The sequence below is a fragment of the Carassius carassius genome, chromosome 24, assembly GCF_963082965.1.
Source record: "Carassius carassius chromosome 24, fCarCar2.1, whole genome shotgun sequence".
NCBI classification, from domain to species: Eukaryota; Metazoa; Chordata; class Actinopteri; order Cypriniformes; family Cyprinidae; genus Carassius; species Carassius carassius.
Genome location: NC_081778.1, coordinates 11369403 through 11395373, shown reverse-complemented (window position 1 = coordinate 11395373; position 25971 = coordinate 11369403). Strand labels below are relative to the sequence as shown.

The window sequence follows — 25971 nt, the reverse complement described above, 5'->3', positions numbered from 1 at the left end:
ACACCGTACTGGCTCGGGACAGCGCGAGCGCAGCGCGAGCCTGGACAGAGTCATTGCGCGCGCCAGAGGCCACTCGCTCTATTTATCCAACAAGTGCCCGTCCGTTTCTCTCGTTCTCTCTCTCTCTCTGGGACCGTTCAACGATTTGTCTTTGCCTTTGAAATGTCAATTACGCATGCTAGTTACTACATTAAAACGACAGCGAAGCAAAGGAACGTGTTGACATAATCCTTCTATGTTTATTGACCAGACGCGACAACTTTTAGGGAATAATTGAAAATGGCAATGTGCTTGTTAAAACGTTTGCGGCGTCCTGGTCGTTAGTGTCAGCAGTTGTCTTTTTTCCCCTCTGTTTCTAATTTTATTTGTATTTTTTAGTTGAATTTTAGTTTAACTGCTTTAGTTTACATAAAACCACTAATCACAACTAAGAGATTCGGTAAGGAGGTGTTGGCGAAGAGAGTTTTGACAGGAAAGTAATGGAAGATGATGAGCCCGCATCGCCGGACCCGAACCACGACACCAGTAAAAGAGGTAAGCGTGTCATTGATTAACCCATTACATTCCTCAATACTGCTTTAGTGAGAAATAATCTCAGATTACGTGTGTGTGTGTGTGTGTGTGTGAGAGAGAGAGAGTGAGAGAGAGCGAGAGTTTCACACACTTGTGAAACGTAGGAACAAATTCGCACACACATTCAGTCATAGATATGAGACCAGAGGCACTCTAAAAATACACCCCTTTATGCGACAGAAGTGCCTGTCTGTGCGCCAGCAGTCCTACACTAACCCACAGCGCTTGTGCCAAGCCTGTGCCACGCGAGCCAGCGAAACCACAACGCTGTGACTTCTGTCACTTCTCCCTCTGATCCAGCCTGCATTCGTAAGAGTGTGTTGTGCTGGCTTATCTATTCTTGTGGAACGTGCAGTGTCACTTTCAACCATATCCTCACTGTTGAGCGTAAAATTATTTTTACGGTGCTGTTGTCACTCTTAGGAGTTAGTATTCTGCAGTTTGACAAATTAACTTTGTAAAGTTTGAATAATTCTAATTAGCTACATTCTTAAATATAGGTCCTTTATTTGCATTAATGAGCCCATTTAGAACCTTTTACATAGATGGAATCTTGGCATTGTACAAAATGTACTGTTATAGTGTAAACATTTTCTGTAGATTATTATTTGAGAATCTAAAATGGTTCCAAAATCACCTTTTGGAATCTCTGTTTTTAAGAAGAATTTAAGAATGTGTCCTCTCTAAATGTGTAAAAGCAAGTGTTTGAATAGTAGGCCTGTAGCCAGGTGTTTTTTTTATGTTATTTAATTTTTTATTATGTTTAACTTATATTAAAGTAATGTCCATAATATATATGGACATTACTCATTTTGTGCCAGAAATGTAAAGGTCCGCTTGTTTCTCGAGAGCAGAGGGAAGAAACAAATAATAAAAAAGAGAGAGAAAAAAAAGTAAAGGAATGCGATACCCATTGACCAGGTAACAAAGAGATACGACTATACTTTAGTTACTGAAATGAGGTTCCCTCAGGGGTGTCTTATTAGGATCTTGTAACCCAATAGGTCTCTTCAGGGCCTTATTCAACCGAAAGAGTATTGCTTTAAATGGAAACTGGTGTATTGGGTTATCTGAAGTTGAACTTCTGGCCATTTCACTCTTACGAAATTCTTTCAATGAGATCAGTTTGTTCAGTGACCTTTTTCTGTGTAAACTAAGTTAACGCAGATATTTAGTTTGTTAACCATTAACCCCTTTCATGCAATACATACTTAGGCAAAATGTTGTGTGGAAAGTATAATATTTCATTTGACTTAATTAACATTACTTGAATCAAGATCAAATAAACAGTTTGGCACAATATCATTTTTTTTACATAAATGTTCAGTCTAAATGCCATGAAAGGTTGTTGCACTTTAATATATTATATTATGCTAGATTTGTTTGCTCAATGTTGTATTTTTAACTTTTAATGCTACACAAACAGTAAATATAGGACTTGCCATAAAGAACAATAAGAAATGCATATAATACATATTTTAAGAAAATATAAACCCTGTGTCATACCCTCCTGCACTCTTGTTACGCACCTCTTGACTTATCACTGTTACTCTGTCTTCATGCAGCCCTTTATCAAACATATTTATCCCTGTTCTCACACTTCCCCATCTGACACTCCCTTTCTGCTCTTCTCACTGAATCATCTAAACACACTTTCCCTCTGTTTTGAACTCCTCCACATACATTTTCTGTTCTGTTCTGTTTGCTTGTGTTCTTTGATGAGCTCCCACTTGCACCTGTGTACTTGCACTTCATATCTCTTGTGTACATCATGTAAGCCTAACTTTCTCATTCTGAGTCAACATCTCATCCCTGTGTTCACCTGTGCACAAGCTAGTGCTTATCAGCGTCTTTGTATTTTCAGTCACAGACATTTACACTTTTAAAATCAAAGTTACTTTCAAGCTTTTTATGAAGAACCATTTTTTTGTTCTTAAATTGGTTAAATTGCTCTTATGATATTTATTGCAGCTTATTCAGAGAATAGGTTAAGCCTTCCTGGGTTCTTTAAAGGAATGTTCCGGGTTTCAGTACAAGTTAAGATCTATCAGATGTGTCTGTGGATTAAGACAATAGTTTCAAGTCTTTCTTCAGTGAAGAAAGCCTATATAATTCCCTTATAATTGAAATATATGGGACAAGACTTTGGAATTACATTGATAAACATTGTTTCAAAATTATATTAGTACATTATATGTTAACATGAGAGCACTGTGACAGAATCTGACATTCCATTATAAGGACCTAGGAGGGTTGGACTTTTCTCCTGTTAATTGTTGATTCGTAGAGTCAATATAGTGGTCTGAAGAAGCTACAAATTAGCATCAATAACTTCAAATAAGGGACAGTTCTCACAAAAAGGAACGTTCTGTCATCATCACCATAATGTCATTCCAAACCTGCATGGCTTTCTTCCATTTTATGCATCTATAATATGCATTTATACATCAAAGAAGATATTTAGAGAAATGTCTCAGTGGATTTTTTGTCCATTCAGTGGAAGTCAACGGGAACCAAAACGGTATGGTTACCAGCATTCTTCCAAATGTCTTCCACAGAAGAAATAAAGTCACATGTTCAGATCAGTATGAGGGTAAATAAATGGCAGATTCTTTTTTTTTTTTTGGGGGGGGGGGGGGGTGAATTATTCATTTAAACTCATTTCTGTTCCATAGATGTCCATTGTAAATGCACTACTGTACTGTACATGAGATGATTGTTTTTACAAACTGAGCCTACCTAAGCTTAAATCAAGCTTAACCTGTGTCGAACTCATTAATTTAGCGCTCAACTGTACATGATTTTCTGAAAGAACAACAACAACAACAAAAAAAACATATATTTTTTGATCTTATAAATGTTCTACAGCATCAGGTTGTAAAATCCTTGGGTCTTTTCAAAACCTTTATGTATTTAATATTGTGGACCCTCCTGATAACTGTTCATCACCAGATGCATTCTGCATCTCTTTGCCTTCATGATTTTCGAATCTGTCCTCTTTACACAGTAGAGTCATCAAATAATTATTTCATAGGTCCCCAGACATTATCTTAATGTTTTAATAACTGCCGCTTCTAATGAAAAAGCAAAGCACTCCGCTTTCATGAGCATAAGCAATATGAATTAGGCCGTGTGTGTGGACGTTATTACTGAGGGTTTATCCACCTTTAGTTTTTATATCATATCCACAATTTTCCGCTCCTGAATGCAGAAATCTAGTTCAGTCTCTTCTGATGTTAGATGGCTCTGTGTTACTAACCCTAAAACTCATTTCTCATTCAGCATTTTCTCAGTTTCTTTCTCTCTCTCTTGCTTTTAGTCTCTATTTCTCTCATTCTCTCTAACCTACCCTCACATCACCTTGCCAGAAATACTGTAAATAATTCTGTGTGTGGTAAGAATGGACATAATCTGGATTAAAGGAAAGATTAGTGTTTAGCGAGTGTCTTTGGATTCCTGATCTATTTCCAGAAGCCGATTGGCTAATCTGAGATCCAAAAGCTTTACCTCCACTACCCCACTACACAGATTACCTGTTTTCACACACACAAACCAATCATATAGATTCACACACTTTGCAACACTCTTCCTTCCCAAACTAATATGTGAATATGGTGATTACGAAGGTAGAGTGACATTTGACTAAACACGGGGGAGATTTTATACAGGTGGGAGTGTGAACGAACTTTAAAGACTGAACAGAGGAAGAGATGGGTGCGACAAAAGGAAACCACAAAGTAATGAAACACTCAACGACGATATGGCATGTGTTACCTTATAGCGGTTAATGAATCTACATAGATGAGGCAAATCTTGAGACTCGTGATAACGTCAATGGCTGTCAACTGAAAACTGAAATAACTTTGATGCTCTGTGTTGTATCTTTACAGTTATTTATATACATTCATTGTCATTTACAGCTAGCTGAGTTCAAAGTACTTTTTAGAAGTTAGTCTCTCAGGATGGGTCAGTTTTTATGGGATGTTTGTTGACTTGTTGATCTCTCTTGTATAGCAGCAGGGGTCCTCAGAGACTTCTTGTTATAGAAGAAAAACAGAGGACTACTGCCAGCTCACAGTTCATGTTTCCAGCATCTTAACACCCTGCAGCTCTTGACTGGTTACCCACTGAAGCTAAGCAGGGTTAAGCCTGGTTAGTACTTGGATAGTTGACCTCTTATTTCACTGTCCGGAGAGTTGGCTGTTTCTAGGGCTGCCCCATTGTCAAAACTCGTTGAAAACAAACAACGTTGATCAAGGTCCTTGCTTGTTCCAAAGTTTGTTTCATAGTAGACTGATTCATGTTATAGGATGCTTCGATGCATCGTAGATGCAGGTTGCAGAGGAAGAGGCATTAGAGAAGTCAGAAGGGGCCCTGCGGTCTGCATGGGTACTGGTCGTAATGTGGACAATGCCTTTTCTGGGACATTATGAGGGTCATTGCATCATCTAGGTCGTCGAGGAGATTCCCACAACTTGTGCTACATGCGAAAGTAGAAGTAGAAGTAAACATCTATACAATGCATAGACATACAAATTCGTTTTGTCAACAAGATTGATTGACTATTTACTGTATTTCTCTTTTTTATCAGATGTGTTTTAAGTTTAGTTGTTAAGTTACTAGGGATCCACTCCATACCTATCAAAACAGATGTTTTTTGTTCAGCGTGAGTTCATCGACTAAGTACTGCACAATCACAAGTCCTTTCATTACTACCAACAAAGTGGATGACACAGTGCAATGAATGGGACAACAATTCTGATGTCAAAATAGATCTGTGCATTAAAATTTAGAGTATAAAAACTGATTTTAAGAGCAGTGTTTACTTAGAAAAATAGTTATGTTAGTGTTGCGTTTGCTGTATGTTCATGCACAGATATCTCCTATTCCTCCTTTAAAGTGAGTCTTGTTCTCTGGGCATTGTGTTTTCACAATACGCTCAGCTCTGGGAATGTTCACTGTTGTACCTTTGTAATGCTTTTAAGCTTCAGTGTCTTCATAGATCCTGGTAAAATCACACTAACAGCAAAGAGATGGAATGCAATCACAAAATTATGTGACTTGAAGAGGAAAAAAACAAAAAACAAATACTAAGTGCATAAACATCTGTTAACTTCAGTATGGTTCCTTTTTGTAGCCCTATTAAATGTGTAGGAGAGCAGATGACTTAGACCTAGATATTGTACACTGTAGCTGTCACCTGACAATTGTTGTTCACTGCAAGCAAGACTGAAGATATAAGTTTATTTCATACAATGATAACAGAGGCCCACATGTCAGTTTGCCCTATCTGTGTTTTTCAGTGTGTCTAGACTTTTACTTTCTTGTTTTAATGACTTGATTTGCTAATTTGTATATATGTGGTTTTGTATTTGTATGTACATTTGAAATTGCTATTTTAACAATAATGCTAGACACATAGTCTGCATACAAACGTTTGATCATTAAGTCAAGCACTCAAAATCTCTCTCTTTTTTTCTCTCTGGTCCTGTAATAGCTCGATCATGGTCAAGTACCTGTGCTAGGTGGCCAGAATGGAGCGATAATTAGTGTAATCAGGGCTTGGCTGTGTGATCCAACTGCATTTAGATCTGTTACCATGGTGCCTTATATCAATCATTCAGGTACCTCAGAGAATCCTTTAATCTGTGATCAAAAGATGAATGTCACTGCTCTTTTACATCTATAATCATACATACACTCAAAAATGTGTCATTGTTTTTGTAGAATGTGAGAAAATCCAGAGAATTGACCATCCCACTGACTGAAAACTCACACTGAAAATGGCACCGGTCATGGTTTCTTTCTTTTCTTTTCTTTCTTTTTTTTTTTTTTTTTTTGCTATTAGGCAAATCGTGAGATGGAGTTGTGAAATACCTGCTTTGAGAGTCTTTGTTTCCGAGTGCGTCTGCAAGTCGCCACGCACCTATTTGTGTGTGTTCCGCTACATAAGCAAAAGTGACTTTTTCAAAAAGCCACAAAGCCCTTCAAAGAGGGAGAAGAAGAGTGAGAGAGACAGCCGGAGTGAGAGACAGAGAGAGAAAGTAATAGAGACAGAGGCCAAGTCTTCTTCCCAGTGATGGTTATCGTACCTGCCTTATGTCTTCAGACAGACACACTGCTAAAAATACCTATCGGAAACGGCCAACAAAGCATCAAATCTGAACTTTCTCAAAGTGTGGTCAAACGTCAGACAACGGAGATTGCCGTTTGTGCTCATGTGTGGGCTTGGATGGGGGTTGAGTGGGCTTTTTATGTAAGTGATAATGTGTGTTTGTGCTTTCATGCAAATAAAGGCATGCATGTGTGTTTGTGTACATGTGCTAGTGTGTGTACACGCATACATTTTATAATTTTAGTTGTTCAGTATGTGTGGGTGTGTGAATAACACTGACACTTTCCATGAATAGGGTCTTAACTTAGCCCTGGTACTCTTTAAAAAATGCTGGGTTTTCTTCAAGAAAGATATGCTTCAAAATGTTAATCATTACTGAGATAGTTTCATTCTTTTGATGAACACAAAATAAGATTGAAGAAGTTTTGAAGAATGTGGGTAACCAAACAGTTCCTGGTCCCCACTCACTTCCATATAATAATTTCTTTTCCGTACCATGGGGACCATGAACTGTATGGTTACTTACCAAATCAACGAATATTTTTATGTTCCATTGAAGAAAGAAACTCATACAGTTTGGAACATCTTGAGGGTGAGAAAATGAAGACAGAATTTATATTTTTTATTTTGTGTGGACTGTCCATTTAAACTAAATGGTCAAACTAAAAATGTATAAATTATATATAATAATAATATAATAATAATAATAATATAAACTGTAACTCGGTAGAGTCTAGCTAGTTTGGGACCAAAGTTTGGTTTGTAGTTATTGATAAACTTATTAGTTTTTGGAAAAATATTAGTTTGATAATTATGATCTATGGATTAACAGGGCTGAAAGCTTAACAAATGCAACTAGTTTAAAGCTGAATATAAAATTTTTGGTGATTAAAATGAAATGGAATTATTTTAATTATGTAAAATAATTAAATATATATATATATAGTATATATATATAAGTATATATATAAGTAGAGATAATTAAGATTTTTCAACATTTTGACAATATATTGTGATTTTCACTTTTTTAATGTAGTGACTGATGTAGTGACATGAGAAAATCAACAGAGACATTTGACATGTTTACAGCTAGTATTTTCATGCTATATTACAGTCATGTTGGATTTTATATTTAACATATTAAGAACATGTATAGTTGCATTAAACGTATTAATTGCCCATAACTGACTATTGTTTTCTGTCTCTCTTTAGGAAATTCAGTGCATAAGAAATCCCATCTAAGTAAGTACAACTGAGAATCTCAACCATCACTTATGCACTGTCTGTTCCCTTTGTGTAGCTGTGCTATTATGTTGTATAATAGAGTATAATATCAGTTTCCTAGTGTGTGCATGCGTGTTTGCATGCTTTGAGAGGTGGCTTGTTTAACCCCCATGCATGTTGTTTTTTGCATATCAGAGAACCCCTCCATTGTGGTTATAGGAGGGGGGCCTATATCAGTGTAGCAAAGCGGTGCATTATTACACCTGTAAAGAACACACTCACACAATGCACCTGTATCCACATATATTTTTACTTCAGCCACAAAAGCTGTATGTTTAAATGTGAGCAAAGCTACCGTAGACACACACGCACAGGTGCGCACAGCTACGGGTGTGTGCATCTGAATGAGGATAAGATCTGAGAGTATTTTGGTGAAAAGATGCTGTTTAAAACTTTTCCCGCCTCTGTTTGATTACAAGCGTGCATTAAGTATTTCTCATCTTTTTTTCTTTTGCTCTTTCTTTAATATTTTGTTTTTGCATTTCAACTTGACCTTCGTGACAGCATCCACAGAACCTCTGTATCATTACAATTACATACATTGTTTAGCAGTCAAATTCACTATAAAAATGTTAGGAAAAAGTATGTTTTTATATCATATTAGTGTTCTGGCTTTGTTTGAGTGTGACTATAGGTGGATTAGAAAACAGGCAGAGCGTGGTTGAACCATGATTCATAATGAAAAGCAATAATAACACTCTGCGGCAACAATATCACATGACGACCAAGTTGTTTACACCAATAAGCTCTGGCGCCTATCAGACAGCCTCATATCCTTTCTCAACGGTTCGTCATTAAAAATAATAGACAAAAGACAAGTCAGCTCTTTACAATTAAAACCCTGCATGTCTTGTTTAAAGGGTACAAAATCTGTAATAGGTGTACTAACCTGTACCATTTAGGCACTAATATTTACCTTTAAGGTACTAATATGCACCATTTAGGGGTAAATAAGGTACAAAAGTGTACATTTTTAAAGGGTACTGTCCCAGAGATAGCTTTTGGCCCTTTTTTTCCCTGAGAGCACAAACCAAGGAACAGAAATGATTCAGGATAGTTTGATAGTGTTTGGGAGTTTTTAGTTGTGTGTCCACTTTTGGAAAAGGAGCAGGATAGAGTGAGGAATTCAGGATTTCAGAAAGACAGATGCATTGAAAACAAACATACAGAGGTGAGCTGCTCACTGCTGAAATGGAAAGAGAAAGAGAAAGAAGAGTCCACCTATAGACGGACAGAGAATGCGTGCGCGGTAGAAAGAGGTGTATCTATCTACAGTTTGAAAGGGACAGGCCCTCTCCCTCTTTGTCACTCACAGATACAAACACACACAAATGCTCTCTCTCTCTGTCACCTACGGACAGACAACCACCTAATCTCTCTGTCATCTCTCACCTTGCGACAGCATCATCTGTTTAGAAGTTTGATTAACTGTGACACAGTGCTGTCAACCATACTGAGTGATTTTGACGTGTATCTTCACCAGAGAAAGACAGCAGTTCACACATGCTGTGAAGATGATGCGAGGTAGGCATTTGTGTTTTTTGTTTGGCCTAGTAAGTATGTATTTTCACTAAGGTTTGTGCTGGTGTGTGACAAATGTATGTTAAACATCAGTTGCATCCTCATGTCTTTGTAAGTAATGATTTCAACTTATATCGCAAAGGACAAGTTGCAAAACACTTTTGTGTCCGTTTTGTTCTTCCGTCTTGCTCATCAAACTCTAGTTTAGGATGTAGTGATTATATACTTTCAGATTGACCTTTTTGGAGTTTCGCTGTGTTGTTTGTAGTTGTACGTGACTCGTTCCACCATATTAGCAGGGAGATGAAACGTCCGAGGTGTCTTGAACCACTGAAGTCAGAGCTGGATGATTCACATCATGGAGGATGAGATTGTATGATATGCAGGACTTTGTAGGAATACAAAAAAGCAGCGTAGATCTGATTTTGAGATCAGGATTTTGATTTATAATTTCTTATAAATTCAAAATGCCTTGGCATTGCCTGATGAACCTGATGACCTCATGACGGATGAAAGATGGCGTGAATGCACAACATAATAACCAATGTTTTTAATAGAATCCATGTGCCTTTTTTATAATTTAAAGTGCTCTTAAAATATTCAAATTGACATGATAAGACGCTTGTGCAGGTTTAATATACTAGAAAAGTACTTAATACAAATTTGCCATGTAGCTACATTTGTTCTTGTTCTATTTTTCATACTTGCTTCATATTTACCTTTACCTTATTTATTAATTTATTAATGGCTTTAACAGTAGACTCATGGGTAGTGTGTGTGTGTGTGTGTGCTCTTGTTTTTGTGACATATCAGGACACAACTCTGTATAATGACATGGGTATAACACAAGTATTACACGGAGAGTGTGACTTATGAGGACATAACCCATGTCCCCATTTTTCAAAACTCGTATAAACCATACAGAATGAGTTTTTTGGGAAAGTAAAAATGCACAAAGTTTCCTGTGAGGGTTAGGGTTAGGTGTAGGGCCATAGAATATACAGTTTGTACAGTATAAAAACCATTACGCCTATGGGATGTCCCCACTTTTCACAAAAACAAACGTATGTGTGTGTGTGTGTGTGTGTGTGTGTGTGTGTGTGTGTGTGTATGTGTGAAGTGGATCCAGCGTGGGTGTGAGACTCTTCTCATTCTCACTGAGTTTAGTAAGAGGGATTTTCACACATTCAACATCAAGTATGCCATTTCCATTTTCACAATTCATATTAAAGCACAACGTTAGTTTAGTCTAAAATCTGACTTGACATGAAAAAGTGAATAATCAAGTTGATATGGAAAGTACCCTTTTTAAACTCTAGATTTAACTGGGTACTTTCTTCAATCTGTACAAAATCTTATAAACGATTTGAAATAACAGGACTTTTCTGTGCTATGCTCTGACATTCAAACATATGAAAAACATAATCATAATAACTCAATTAAGTGATATTATCCTAAATTATCTATTTATCAGTTCTTTTACAGTGTTTCTTAACAAAAAATAAATAAAAAATAAGGCAGATAATTATTTAGATTTTTTTTTTTTTATAAATATAAACTTTAGATAGATCCATGCACTCACAATAAATTGAGACAATATCAGTTAATCTAGATTGGTAAACGGTTAGTCAGGAACCTAGCAGAAGAAGCCACAGTATCAGTTGATTATTAGTTTATCTTGTGCTTTGTGGTTGTTATGATTAGTACCACAACTATAGATATGATGAGGAGCCTACAGATAAAGGGCTTAACTGAAGAATATCTCATTTATAAAACGAACACTGCAAGATATGGTCTCGCTTTCAGAAACTGCCTCAATATAACATCCTCAGTTCTGAGTCATTGTGTGTGGCCTTAACAGAATAAAGGCGAAGAAACTGCTAAAAGGATAAAGACGAACTTTAACTCTCCCTGTATTTTTGTTTACTTTATCCTGAAACCCACACAGACAAAACCTAAGGACGCCGAGAGTACTGTATCAGATGATGTTCGTTCATGAGGCTTGTGGATGTGGACACCCTTCAGAAATGACTCTTAAACAGGCATTTTTGTACAATCCCCTAAAACTGAATTTTCCGTAGCAGCCCACATATCGTATGTGGTTAAATATCTACTCATCAAAATTGCTACAAATCTAGCAGAACTTGCTGAACTCAGCTGTGCTGTATCTTATCACTTTGCATTATCTGATGCAGGTTTGCACTGAAGCTCTCGCTGTAGTCCGGCACCCTACTGAAAGCACTGAAAACATGTGTTTGTGTGTGATTAAGAAAAGTACTTAAGGCACTATAAAATAATTCCAGATTCCAACCACAACTGAGAGTGTCTCACCTCTTGCATTGATTTTCATTTCAAAAATACATTTTCTATTGTGTACGTACTCGTGCAAATTCATTTGTTTCTCATGATCTTAAAAAAGCTTCAATGCTGGATAGATATAAACTGTCTACAATACTTATCCATTTCTTTGCTAGATAAATTGTTTACATTTAAACAAATTATATATAATGTATAAAATACATTATAAACAAATACTGTTGGAAAAACATCCCAGGATGCACCTCATGAAGATGAACAGTGTGCGTTGTAAGTTGCGAGTTTCTTTGTAGAAACTAAAATAAAAGATAGTTTTGATTTTATTTCATATTTTAGTCACTGCATCATTTCCACACCTCTATATGTTACTTCATGTTTTATTAACTTTAGTATTTTTTTTTTTTAATTATGAAAGGTAATCATGTCCAGACTGCAAACGCATGTGTTTTTTGCTATAGTTATGCCATTTTTTTGTGTATCAGAAAAATTCCTTTCAATACAATAAAATGTTTAAAGATTTGTAAAGACAGTCCTTAGTGATATTTTTTATTAATTTGTTTTACTTTATTTATTTTTTATTAAAAACTATAGTTAAACTTTTTTTTAAGAATTTGGTTTGATGATATGCTTAGTAAATTGTTATACAACTTATTTAAGACATTTAAGAATAGAATCATGAGATATCTGAACCTTATGGGAACAGTTCACTCTTGTTCTTCTGCATAAACGCCTAAAAGGTCTTGTTTTAATTCTGTATTAGACAGAGAGAAGCACTGCTTTAGTCAGTCAGACTGAGGCAGAGAGGAAGGTGCGAGCAGAAAGACCTTCCGGGATAGCTGTTTTGATCTTTATCCGATGAACGCAACTGGAAAGAAAATTGTTAGATTTTATTGAACACACTTTTTGGTTTTATACGCACATTAAGAAAACATGTAGATGTGGCATTTTGCTACGTTGCACTAGATTCTAACTGCACACACACACACATACTTTCTGAATTTACTGCCAATGAAAGCTTCGCCAGCTGCAAGACTATTCTGCGCTGTGGTCACCCGTTCAGTCCCTGTGTGTGAGTCTGTATGTCGACACACACACACGTGAGTGTATGTGCACAGGTGTGCATGCAGAGCTTTTGTTTGAATGCTATTTTTCCATCGCCTACATTTTGGCTAGTTTTTCTGTTACCAGGTAAAACAGTGCAATCAAAAAGATCAAAAGTTTATGAACTGGCTTATGTTTAAAAAAGTTAAAAAAAAAATCAGTCTACATCTGTTTTCATACAGAATGCTTATGAAACTGAATTTTACAAAAGGAAAGCTGAAACTCATAAATGTGCTCAGCACACTGATATATGTATAAATTTGGCGCTTTTTTTTGCCTTTTTCACTCTTGTTCTTAAATGTCTTAATATCTCTGACTTATGACTCTGTGACTAAAGCCTTGAAAATCCAAAAGATATTCTTTACCAAGCTTTTTCAGACCGATAAAAAAAAAAGATAATTCAGTGCCTTTAAAACCTAAGATCATATGTATTATTAATTTAGACAATGAAAAAATATATAAACGTGTATATATGTGTGTGTGTCTGAAACCGCATGCTAAGCACAACTGTCTTATCAAGCTCAGCTTATTTCATCTTATCTTCTGGCCCTTTCCTGTGACAAAAGAAGTTTTTGTGTGTGTGCTGCTTTGTGAATTTATATATATAAATATATATATATATAGAGAGAGAGAGAGAGAGAGAGAGAGAGGTAAACTAATTGCTATTACTAATTCATATTTTATTTTAGAAAAATAAATATTTATTTCAGAAATAGCTTACATTAATTATATGTTAGTAAACATTCATTTTTTTCATTTTTGTTTCACAAAAGCTTGTGATTTTTTATTTTAAACATTGAGCTGTTATAGGGAAACAATAGTGTTCTAGCACTTTATTAGCAAGTCTTAGCATCAGATATGTTATTCAGTTAGATATTAATCAAATGTGCTGCATCAAATAAGGATCTTGCAGAATTGCTCAGTTTGTCTCATCAGTATCTGTTTAATTGTCTTTCTTTGAACGCTATAAAGCTCTTGATGTTTCCAGGTTCTCTCTTCTTCTCTCTTTCATTCTTTCTCTTGGTGACTCTTTTTCTTTTTTTTTGTCCTGTCACAGCACTCGTGTTCAACTCGAGTATTTCCGTTAGTGGAACCTTGAGGTTTTTCACTAGTTTACGGTGCAGAATGCTGTTTCTAAAGAAGGTACAATATGGGGTCTTAAATCCAAAGACTATCTTTAATATGAGCTTTTGGAGATTCTACATTTTCTGCTTTCTTTCTCCACATTAAACATTTCATTAGACATTCATTTGTTGTCCTGAGAACAGATATTGCATTTAGCTAAAGCAGTAAAATAACATGCATATGTTATAACATATCAAATCCAATAACTTAATATCATATAAACAGAACTATAGTTTTCTATGTACTTTACATTTGTAACTGCTTTTTATGTTTGGCTTCACTGTCTTTATTGTGTGTGTGAACAGAAGTGTGAGAAAATTATATACAGTATATATATATAAATATATATAAAGTTGAGTGTCTCACACAAAGTCTAAAGCCTGCATGTTCAAATTGAGAGAGAAAAAAATTCTATTAATAAAGAAAAACATAACATTTTTAAAAAAGATGTAAAAAAAAAAAAAAAGTAGGAGGACCTGCACCATCTGCAGTGGCATTTTCAGACCTAAATACTGAAGTTGCGGTATAGTTTTATGTAATTTTTCTCTATCAGTGCTACATCAGAGATAATCATTTACGACATATCTCAGCTCACATCTTACTTACAGTCAAGCAGCAATATATATAGGTGAGATAGTATCTTCATTTCTGGAAACCTGTATGACCTGAAAGATATACATATAGAAATCTCTCACAGTTATAGTGCATAATTTAAGTACAATTCCAAAAGTTTGTTCAGTTTTAAACTTAAAAAAGTGTTTAATTCAGTTTTTCTCCATTGCGAACATTTGCCTTAATTTTTCTGCAATTTTGTATGGATACGTCAATGCTTTCTGTTGATCTTCATCTGTGGTGAGTACCTCAGGGATTAATGACTGCTAATAATTAGTCATTTGTGGTAATACTACATTAATTCACATTAGCAAATGTGATAATTGTTATTAATCTAATGTAAACAAACAAACAAAAAAATTGCAGTATTTTTTAGAGGCCTAATATTCAAACTCAGTTTGAGAGTCAGATTTTTTTTTTTTGCAGGACTCTGTAATAATTCTGATCTCAAAATCACAGAAATTTAGGCAATTCTTCTCTTTTTTACTTTTATTTTCTGGTATATTTGTCATCATCTGAGCAGAGGAAATGAGAAACAAGAAGGCTTTTTTAGTCAGTATCAGCATGTGGTTTAGGTGAACAGATAGCAGAGAAGAGAAGAAGAGAAATGTTCTTTATCAGCATGTGGTTTCAGAGCGATATCATGAGAATGAGAAGCTTTTTGTCTCTATGCAGATATTTCTCTTTAGTTGGAGTTTATGTGTGCAAGGTGTAATTTAAACACAAGCAGACAGAAAACACAAGCAAGGCACCCAGGAAGACATTGTTTTTTAGATTATGCTTGTGTGTGACAGAGACCCCCTTAGTAAAGAAATCCCTCATGGAGATGTTAAAAGTGTTGTGTAGCATGTGAGTGTGCTAGATAGTACAATCTAACACAAAAGGTACGAACAATTTTCTGTTAGGACAATACGAATTTCCTTTAACTCTAAAACATAACAAAATGAAATGAACAATTCAAAATACAGTAAAGCACAGGTGAAAAATCAGTTCCTTCAAATTAGCACAGTACATTGTGCTCCATTTTACAGACTTTTCCTACGAGCGCACAAGAAAGAAAAGAAAACGTTGAAAATGAGGCGGGAGATAAACGTTCATTGTTATTGGCTCTCGTTTCAGTACGCAGTTACAGGAAATGAAGTTTTCTTCAATCATTTCCATCAACGGCTATCCAAAAGTAGCTGTATGGCCTTATGAAATACATTTTTTGTTTTTTGCAAAATCATGAGCAGGGTAATTATAGTTAACGAAAAAAAAATGTTCTTAAAATAAAATACATTTACAACATTTTTAGAACTAAATTAAAACATTTTCATTCCGTTTAAGTGGATTTTAAGTTGACGTACTACAATAATGGAAAAAAATATGTATGACAACTGAAATTAAAAATTATAATTAAGTCTCATGTTAGACATTTTAGCTGCTGTCTTTAGGGCCCATAAATGATTGTAATGGACTGTTGGAATGTAAATCAAACACTGCCTTACATCTCAGGTTCATCAGTGGTGAAAATAACTATGTATGCTTATTTCTGTGGTGCCATCTGCCAAACAAGAACTGTGATGCTGTCGTTTACCTAGCTCCAGAGTTATAAATCATATGGCATTTAAGTTATCGACTGACTCAAAACTACAAACAAACATGGCAGTAATGTCACATGCAGTAGATAGGACGTCAACCCACATTCACACCTTCTCTCCAGACACACACACTCTGACATGAGACACACACTCTTGCAAAAACTGTTGCAAGGAGTTTCCTTTGTGCCCTAAATAAAGACACCTTGACACAGTGACATAAACACACACTGACACAGAAACATGCACACTCGAATTATTGTATGCAATAATTCCTTCTCTAAATTATCAATGCGATCTAAACTTTGCTGAAAATACCTGTTATACACAACCCAGTATGTGCCTTCTGCCATATGGTTAATAGATCATACTTTTTTAACTAGTCAAAGGCCTTTAATCATAAAAAATGTCCATGTCCAGCTTGTGACACGTAGGTTAGCAACTTATGTTTATTTGATTATCTGTACATCATTTTTTTTATTATAACACGTTATAAATGTGCATGATATTGCATGACTAATATTGCAGTCAATTTCAGACAAGAAATATGAGATGTTTTGATTTCTTGTGATGTAGTTTAAAAAAAAAACAAGTTTATGAGTGCCGTATCAGATTAATATTTCCATTAAACTTCCTTTGGGAGATGGTGGGATTTGGAGAGGAGAGGATGAGAAAGAGAGAGGCGGGGTGAAGAGGGGGATGGACATTCCTGGCAGTACAAAACACAGATGAAAGAGCATATTACTGGCAGTCGCATCCTTTGTGAGCGAGACAGAGAGAGGGAAAGAAAGAACGAGATAATGCATGAAAGAGGGAAAGTCAGAGTGAAAGAGAAGCCAGTAAACCACTTAAAAAGACTCTGAGGTTAACACCTTCGCGTCCACCTCCTCACACTCAATATTCCCCCAGTATAAGTCAGTCACGGTGAATCTCCCTGTTTTCTTGTGACGTGTTATTTGATTTAGCTGTTTTTGTGAGAAAAATGCCCTTCTTTGATTCACCCACTGTAAGGGCTTTGATGGACCAGGTGGGAAAACTCATCAAAAGAAGCTTGAATTTCTGACATGAAAAGGTCAGGCTGACAAGACACATTCAGATTCCACTTGAACTCAGATCACCTTTTTATGAAATGATATATTCATTTCAGAATAATAGCATAATCCATTATTGTTATAGACTGTTCACACTATACTCAATTAGTAAATGTCTTCTTTAACACCAGGTTAAGCCCTTTTTAACCCTGGGTTAAGCAGCATTGCACGTGTTATTCTGAAGGGTACTGGTGTGAATTAATAATGCACGGTAACGGACCAAAAGTGTTCCAAAACTAAAAGGTGGGAGGTGAGGAAGATTTATTTTATTTAAATCTTTTATGGTTTTAAATAATAATTTAACATCTATTTTTATTTTATTTTTTTGGACACCAGCCAATTTTAAATGAAACAAAAGTCAAAATATTATTTAAATTATTTGACTATTCAAAAAGACCACCTTAAAGAAATAGTTCACCCAAAAATGAAACTTCTGCCATCATTTACTCACTTTCCTGCATGAGTTTGTTTCTTCTGTTGAACACAAAATAAGATATTTTGAAGAATCAAACAGTTGACGGTAGCTATTGACTTCCATAGTATTTTTAATTTTTTCCACACAATGGAAGTTGTTGGGGACCATATCTTCTTATGTGTTCAACAGAAGACACAAACTCTTACAGGTTTGGAACAACTTGAGGGTGAATACATGACCAAATTATTTTCCTTTTAAGATATCTAACTATCCTTTTCATTTCTCCCTCCATAGATTTTAATAAGTAACTAAAATATAATTAAATATGGTTTAATTTAATAATTCCAATATATAATATTTAGATTAGGGCTGGTAAGCGATTACATTTTTTTATCTAATAAATTACATGATGTGGTGATTAATAAATCGAATTAATCGCGCATCAAATTTGTAGAAATGACTCCCAAAAGATAATTTAAAGTCATTGTTGTGCAAAGCATCAGGCATTACAAAAAGTAGGTTCAGGAAGAAATATTTTGTTTGATTAAATTTATTTAATATAGCCCACTATTTTGGACCATGTGAGTAAATGATGACAGAATTCTCGTTTTTGGTTGGGTGAACTATAACTTTAATAATTTATTTTCTTAATTTTATTATTATGACTAGGAAATTATTTCTTTAATGAAATGATATTCAAAATAATAAACTTAAACTGCCAGTAGGTGGTGGTTAATGTCTTAATGATTAAGTCATTTATTCATTAATTTGATTCATTCAGGAGTGAAGTAAGTGAATGGGGAATATAAAATGGTTCTTCTATCGTGATAGAATGGAACCTTCATTTTTTTGTGTATTTGGAAAATTCTATGAAGAAAAAAAATTGGCAAGGTAGAGAGAAGGTTATAAAGAAATTAGATCAACACAAAAGCCAAAAAGAGGACTTGCATAAAAGACAAATCTTTTACAGATGCAGCATCATATGCTGCAACAAATGTTGATGACTGACAATTCACCTGACATTTAAGCCCAATGTTGTTGTGCTACATTCACAGATATTGAGAACTGTGGCGTATCACAGTAAATCCAGAAAGCTCAGAGTTCATGTCTACATTATAAGCCACCCTCACAATACACTCTGAATTCCCATAAGACAAAACTGCTGCTGGCACAAATAATGTGCATGAACAGCAGAGCACCACTGATCAGCCAAAGAAACAGCAAATCTAATCTGCAATGTCATGTTCCTTTCATATATTCAAGATATTAATGAAATTAAGTGTTTTTTGCTACAATGACATGTTTTCAGCAAATGTCAGTTACGATGTTGAGCAAAATATAATTCCTCACTCAATTTCAATTTGACAACAGCGATTCAATTTGACCCTTGGTAAACAATTTCAAATGTAATCCCATAAGGGCAGCTCTCAATAAAAGAAATTTCTTCTGTTTCTTTTTTTCTTTTAGTAATAAGCCTCTGTGGAATGCATCTTTAAACTTATGAACTTTAACCTTGTATCATTCTCTGATTCACTTCCTTTTGCACTGTATATGTACTTCCTCCCACCTGCATGTGTGTGTGTGTGTGTGTGTGTGTGTGTGTCTGTGTGTCTGTGTGTGTGTGTGTGTGTGTGTGTGTGTGTGTGTGTGTGTGTGTGTGTGTGTGTGTGTCTGTGTGTGTGTGTGTGTGTGTGTGTGTGTGTGTGTGTGTGTGTGTGTGTGTGTGTGTGTGTAGGTGTGTATGCATGCTTGAGGGAAGGGACTCATGTTCCATGGTACTGGACGATGTGACCACATCACATAGCCACACACACATTGCTGGATTCCAAGAAATAAGTAGGTTAGATTTACTGTCATTTTGACTAAACACACACACACACACACACACACACACACACACACACACACACACACTAATGTACAGAACACATACATTTTGGGTTTTAGCTTAGAAACCTTCAAATACACCGGAAATGTAAGAAAACCTCTCTCTATCTTAAGCGACAAGACTCCAGAATATACAGTAAATAAGCATGAAATGATAATTCATTCTATTTTCAAAATGCATATTGTTGATCTTATAACAAATGATTTATCAATGCATACGTTTTTTTACCTAACGGATCACAAGTTGCATTCAGATCCGTCTCCATCAAGTCAACAACCTGTGTAAGAAAGTCCCCGTTCTACAGGGTTTTCTTTCTGATAATCTGTTTCACTTGGATGTAAACCATAATTCAGAAGACAATATCAGCCACTACTTCTGTTATACTGCAACTTAAACTAATGGGTTTTAAAACATGTGCCTGTGCATTTTGTGTTTCTTATATTATTGTTAAATACACTATAATCTCACTTTTAATGTAGGTCTGCAGCTGTGCACGCCTGTGTGTCAGGTTTGTGCTACATTTTCAGACCAAATGTCCCCACTTATGAAACCTGAAAAAATAAATTATGTTTTCCTTACAGTCTTGTATATCATTAAAATATCATTAGCCTAGTATACAAGCTATAGTCACCAATGGAGAGTTGACAAATAATATGCATATATGTGCATGTGTGTTTGTGTTTGTAGCAGAGAACAGCACAGCTACGCTTCATTCATACCTCTCTCTTTCCTTTCCATCCTCCTCCTCCTCGTGCTCCCTCTGTTCATTAGATTAGGATTTCTTAATGTGGCTTTCAGGGATTATCTCCAGTCTGTTACAAAACCAGGGTGTGTTTGTGTTTCAGCAGGTTTGTGTATATCTACTCCTGTGTATTTGTGCTTGTAAACTTGAATACTTTGAGTTTGTATTTAACTGCAAATACACATAAGGATATCTACTACAAACCCCCCCCCCCCCCCCCCCAGATCATCCAGTGTTTCATTTAATCATATTAATTAGTCTACTCTTCCATCACAAAATACCTGTTTGGAAAATGTAAGACTTTTCTCTGACCATTTTAACATTTGAAAGCACTGAAACTGATGTCTTAAACTTAACTTAAAAAGTTTTTTTCCCCTTGGAATGCCTGTGCTTTAATTGCATATAATTATTGATAAATAGTTCGGTTAAAATGTTTATATACATATACATATATACGTAACTGTGTAAATTTTTGTGTGTGTGTGTTTTTGCAAGTCACCTATGTTCACCATGTCTAAATTTATTTGATCAAAATACAGTAAAAATAGTTATATTGTAAAATATGATTACATTTACAACTGTCTTGAATTGTAATATAGTTTTAAAGCAGCCATTACTCCAGTCTTCAGTTTGACATGATGCTTCAGAAATCATTCTAATATTCTGACTGGTTCTCAAACAATTCCTCTCATTATCAGTGTTATGTTAAAAACATACACTGCCCTCTGCTGGCTAGAATTTTAATCTGATTAATAGCATTACATATTATTTCAAACAACTGTGAAGTCTCAACACATTTGTGGTAAAGCTCATGATCAAGGCTTCATTGTCTGTGTTGTTATTGTTCTGTTTGCGTCTATAGCTCAGATTGAGGTGATCCCATGTAAGATCTGTGGAGATAAGTCATCAGGGGTTCATTATGGAGTCATCACTTGTGAGGGCTGCAAGGTAAGGAAAAGAAAAAAATACTTTACTAATATAAAATAGTCATAATTTAAGCTGGATGTAAGGGATTCACAAACAGGATGCCCTGCTTCCTTAACACATCACATGTAATTGTTCTAAACCCCATCCGCCTCTCTGTCTTTCCCAAAAGGGCTTCTTCCGCAGAAGTCAGTCCTCAAGCGTGCAGTACTCATGCTCCAGACAGAGCAACTGCCCCATTGACCGCGCCAGCCGTAACCGCTGCCAGAGCTGCCGCCTCAAAAAATGTGTCGCTCAAGGAATGAGCCGCGACGGTAAGAAGCATGGATGGATCTGTGATTTATTTTCTTATTGGAAAGCACAATTGTGGTGCTCAGTTTGTGCATTAAAGCTGTTTTTAATTCACTCAAAATTTTATGCAGTCTAATAACTGAAGTTATGTTTTCTCATCTCCCTCAGCGGTGAAGTTTGGTCGTATGTCTAAGCGCCAGAGAGACTCTCTGTTTGCAGAAGTCGAGAGACATCGGCAGCAGCAGCGTCTTCAGGCCAACTCAGTCCAAGAGCCCCAGCCTCTCCCAGCCTACCGATCCAGCAAAGAGCCCAGAGAACAGTCACCACATCTCATCCCACCTCTACCTCCAGCTTACCCTTACTCTGTAGAGCCTGACCTGCAAGGCTGCCCTCCAGAGGTGCATCCATACCTGGAGTGTCGCATAGGCGAGGCCCAGGCTCAGAGTCTGGCCTACAGGGGCTCCCACAGAAGAGGGGACAGCAACAGCTTGTCAGCTGGGAGAGGTGAGAAATTCAACACCGAAGGAAGTACTTTTCATCTTGTAGATAAATCTCATATGATATTGTGGTTTATAGTTTTTCTCTCTTTCTCTCTTTCAGGATTTGACTCCACTGGGTCTACACCAGAGGCTATTCTGAACATGAGCGGCAGTGAAATGGGGTTTCGTCCTTTTGACCCTGAGAGCTTGTTCTTTTCTTACCAGACATCTCTCCACACAGGTGAGAACCACAAGCAGTTTAAAGATTAATGTGTAATATGTGGTGTTATAAAGTGGATGTGATCACACCTTGTGGTGCTGTAGTAGTGTGGTTTTGCTTTTGGATTAACATGTCTCCGTTTATTTTTTGACAGAGGAGCTCTTTGCAAGTATCGTACGTTCTCACAGAGAAACGACTCAGTATCGGCCGGAAGAGCTGCAGGCTCTCAGATGGAAGGTTTTCAGCAGAGAGGAGATCCACGCTTACCAGAGCAAAGTACATCTCCTCCTCTCTTATGTAACTAGCACAGCTGTAACTGATGACCATGTGAAACAGTGGCATTAGTAACACATTTCTCTTTGTGATTTACACCATGTCTACACTCGCCGCGCCACAACCGCTAAAGTGTGTCAACACTGGATGCGAAAAAGCGACCATATTTGAAATTTGTAGACAGCATCACTGATTGTAAAGAGTTCTGTAGTATTTTATCATGCCACACCAAATCGTCCAGTGTAGACACGGTGTTAATTAATTAATTAAAAATCTCAATCGTGAGATGTAAAGTCAGAAATAAGTGAGTCATAATTAAGCAAAATTATTTCACAGCAGAGAAAAAGTTTAGCTTTTTTTTTTTTTATTGTAAAGGCTCTGATATACTTCAAACTAAATCGAAGAATTAATAAGTGTGATGTCATTTCAAACTAAATCAAAGAAAATGTAGTTACATATATACAGTAAATGTAATTTAAATTAATTTTAAATGTAACTGGCATAACTTCAGAGTGCTGATTTTTGAATCACCTACTTCTTTATGATCATTTATCATATTATAATTATAATTATCAGAATTATTTTTTCTTTGAAATGTGGTTTAAGTATTATTAAAGTATTATTAATTTAATGCCACTTCTATTGAAATGTTATGTATTCTATTGTATGTTATGTATTTAAATATATATTTTAAATATGAATATATCTGTAATAATGATGAAGTTATGTAAAATATATTAACTTCATATTTAAAACCCTTTAGTAAATTAGTCACACGTCAGAATAGAATCTCAATTATGAGATGTAAAGTCACAGAAAGAAGTTGTGAGAAATAAAGTCATAATTAAGCTAAATGATCAAAGTCGTCAGTGCAAAACTGACTGTTAAACACATTTGAACTGCCACTGGTCTATTACGAGGATTTTAATTTTTCAAGTGCAATGTTTTTTCGAAAGAAATCTTGACAAACTAAGTGTTCTGAATGTTAAAAACCTTTGAACTGCCATCAGATACGAGTAAAAACATGGAGTTCTGAACTGCAGAACTGACAAAAACGTATCTACATACAGCCTTTAAAGATTTAAAGATGGCCTGGAATTCCTGTAAATTCCTGCTATTTTATAATGCGTTTGTTGTTATATTTAGGGAATCACATGCCTCACATTTAAATATTAATACCAGTGTTTCAGTATGTTTGCAAACTTTTGTCTTGTAGCGTATGGTTGTCTCCACTCAGGTTTCTCTCTTCCTCTCTCTGCAGTCGGTGGATGAGATGTGGCAGCACTGTGCGGTGCGGCTGACCGATGCTGTTCAGTACGTGGTGGAGTTTGCTAAACGTATCCCAGGATTCCGTCAGCTGGGTCAGAATGATCAAATTGCTCTCCTCAAGAGTGGTGAGATATAGCTGTCCATGCAACATACTAGTTAATCAGTAACGGCTGGTAAGGTTTACAAGGTTTATAGCTCCATTCTCATCTCTCTCTCTCTGTCCTGTGTCTATCTCTCAAAAACCTGTCACCTTTCTGGCTTTGTCTTCTCCTCTTCCATTCTCATTTCTCTTTCTGTAATTCTGTGTACGTTGCTCTCTCCTCTCTGCCTTTTTCTGTGCGTGCCTTTCTGTCTTACTAGGGTCCATGGAAGTGGTTCTGGTTCGGATGAGTCGGATGTTTAACACAGAAAACAACACAGTATTCTTTGACGGCAAATTTGCAGGAACAGAACTTTTCAAATCCCTCGGTGAGTTAAAGGGATATTGTGGTTTACAGCGATCGCACGTTAGACTTCCAGAGGATTTTGGTCAGCTTATTTATAAAAACTTGTTTGCCACATTTATCTTATCCCTTGTGAAAAAGAAGTCCTTCCAATGGAAAAATATAGTTTAAGAGAATATACTTAATTGTGAACTGAATGTAATGTTTTCAGAAACGTAATTGTATTGCACTTAAATTAAAATGTAGTTACATTTATACAGTAAATGTAGCTTAAATTAATATTAAATGTAACTAGCATAACTGCATGAGTGCTGATTTTTTAATCACAAACTAATTTATTATCATATTATAATTATATAATTATCAAAATTATTTTTCCTTTGAAATGTGATTAAAGTATACAGCCGAATGTACTAACAAAGATTTATAGTAAACGAAAATATACTTTAATGCAATTTCTATTGAAACTTGTCATGTATTTAAATGTGAATGTATTTGTAAAAATGATGAAGTTGCAATTTAGTGCATTTAAAATATATTAACTAACTTAGTTAATTAGTCACGTGTCAAAATAAGCAAACAGCAAAAGATGATTAAAACATTCAAATCTAAAAATGCAAGAAAAACATTTAATTTGACATTATTACAAAGTGTAGTAAAGTGTTTTTAGAAAGTGTACATTCTTTAAGTACACTTAAGTGGCCTTTTATAACATTAATTTTATATGCAAGTGCACATTCGATACAATTACACTTCTTTTTTACAAGGAATAATTGCTCGCTGATTCACTTTTTTCATTATTAACTTATTATCAGTCATTTCACCCTAATGGCAACATGGTTCAAACCCTGTTTTTTTTCTTTTTTCCAGCATGCGGTGATCTAATAGCTGCTGTATTTGAGTTTGCTCACAATCTGTGTGCGCTGAGACTGACTGAACAGCAGATGGCCGTGTTCACTGCGCTGGTCCTCCTCAATGCAGGCGAGCACAGCAAAACCACATTACGCAGAAACCCTGACTTCGAGGTACAACGGGCTTAATCAATGAATCTTTCTCTACATTTTGAGTAGATCGACCGTGTCTGGAGGACAGAGAACGAGTACAGAGAGTCAGAAGAGATGTGGAGCTTGCCCTTAGTCACATTCTGCACAGAGACAATCAAGAGAGTCTACTGCATAAGGTAAAAGAGATGGAGAAGAAGGAAAGACAAAGGATTTCAATGCAGAAAGTAATGAGTTGTACTGGCTGGAATGATTTTTTAACTAGTAATGTTGTGTTTTTGTGTGTTTCCAGCTGTATCAAAGAGTCCCAGTGCTGAAGTCTCTGTGTGCGCTGCATATTGAGAAACTGCGATGGTTCCGGCAGCTTTACCCTCTCACAGTGCATTCCCACTTCCCTCCGCTATACAAAGAGCTGTTTGGCTCTGACTCAGATATACTGACACTGACTACTCACTGAACACACACACACACACACACACACAGACACATTTCATTTGCAGATGCAGAAATGAAATGACATCGCACACAACGCACCCACAGTTACATATAGTGTAAGCAGTCTAGATCTAAATAAGAAGTTAAATATATTTTTCTAAATCTCAGAAGATCAGAAAATATTATTAACAGAAGTATGCAGTATTTTGTGCAAATTCTATTCTGTAGGAAAAAAGCTAAATATTACTACAAATGCTATTCAGTATTCCTAAACTT

General features: G+C 35.8%; 1 protein-coding gene across 3 annotated transcripts; it reads left to right on the top strand.

Annotated features, from left to right (window-relative positions):
- The first annotated feature begins 40 nt into the window (after window positions 1-40).
- Window positions 41-25971, top strand: LOC132102798 (nuclear receptor ROR-alpha A-like). 3 transcript variants are annotated; one of them, XM_059507450.1, is made up of 13 exons: window positions 41-540; window positions 7901-7930; window positions 9456-9496; window positions 21223-21308; window positions 21457-21598; window positions 21744-22079; window positions 22176-22295; window positions 22429-22550; window positions 23809-23941; window positions 24177-24284; window positions 25130-25240; window positions 25330-25439; window positions 25553-25971. In XM_059507450.1, exons 3-13 carry the CDS (start codon window positions 9487-9489, stop codon window positions 25715-25717), a joined length of 1443 nt encoding a protein of 480 aa, XP_059363433.1. In that variant the 5' UTR covers window positions 41-540; window positions 7901-7930; window positions 9456-9486; the 3' UTR covers window positions 25718-25971. The 3 variants fall into 3 exon arrangements, with proteins under 3 accessions (XP_059363433.1, XP_059363430.1, XP_059363432.1); XM_059507447.1 differs by lacking the exon at window positions 9456-9496; XM_059507449.1 differs by lacking the exons at window positions 7901-7930; window positions 9456-9496.

Bases quoted from the DNA above. Each gene is read 5' to 3' on its own strand.
- LOC132102798 (XM_059507447.1), top strand. From the start codon at position 480: ATGGAAGATGATGAGCCCGCATCGCCGGACCCGAACCACGACACCAGT. The intron at 21,599-21,743 runs GTAAGAAGCATG...CATCTCCCTCAG, and splicing joins TCAAGGAATGAGCCGCGACG to CGGTGAAGTTTGGTCGTATG. The intron at 22,080-22,175 runs GTGAGAAATTCA...TCTCTCTTTCAG, and splicing joins CAGCTTGTCAGCTGGGAGAG to GATTTGACTCCACTGGGTCT.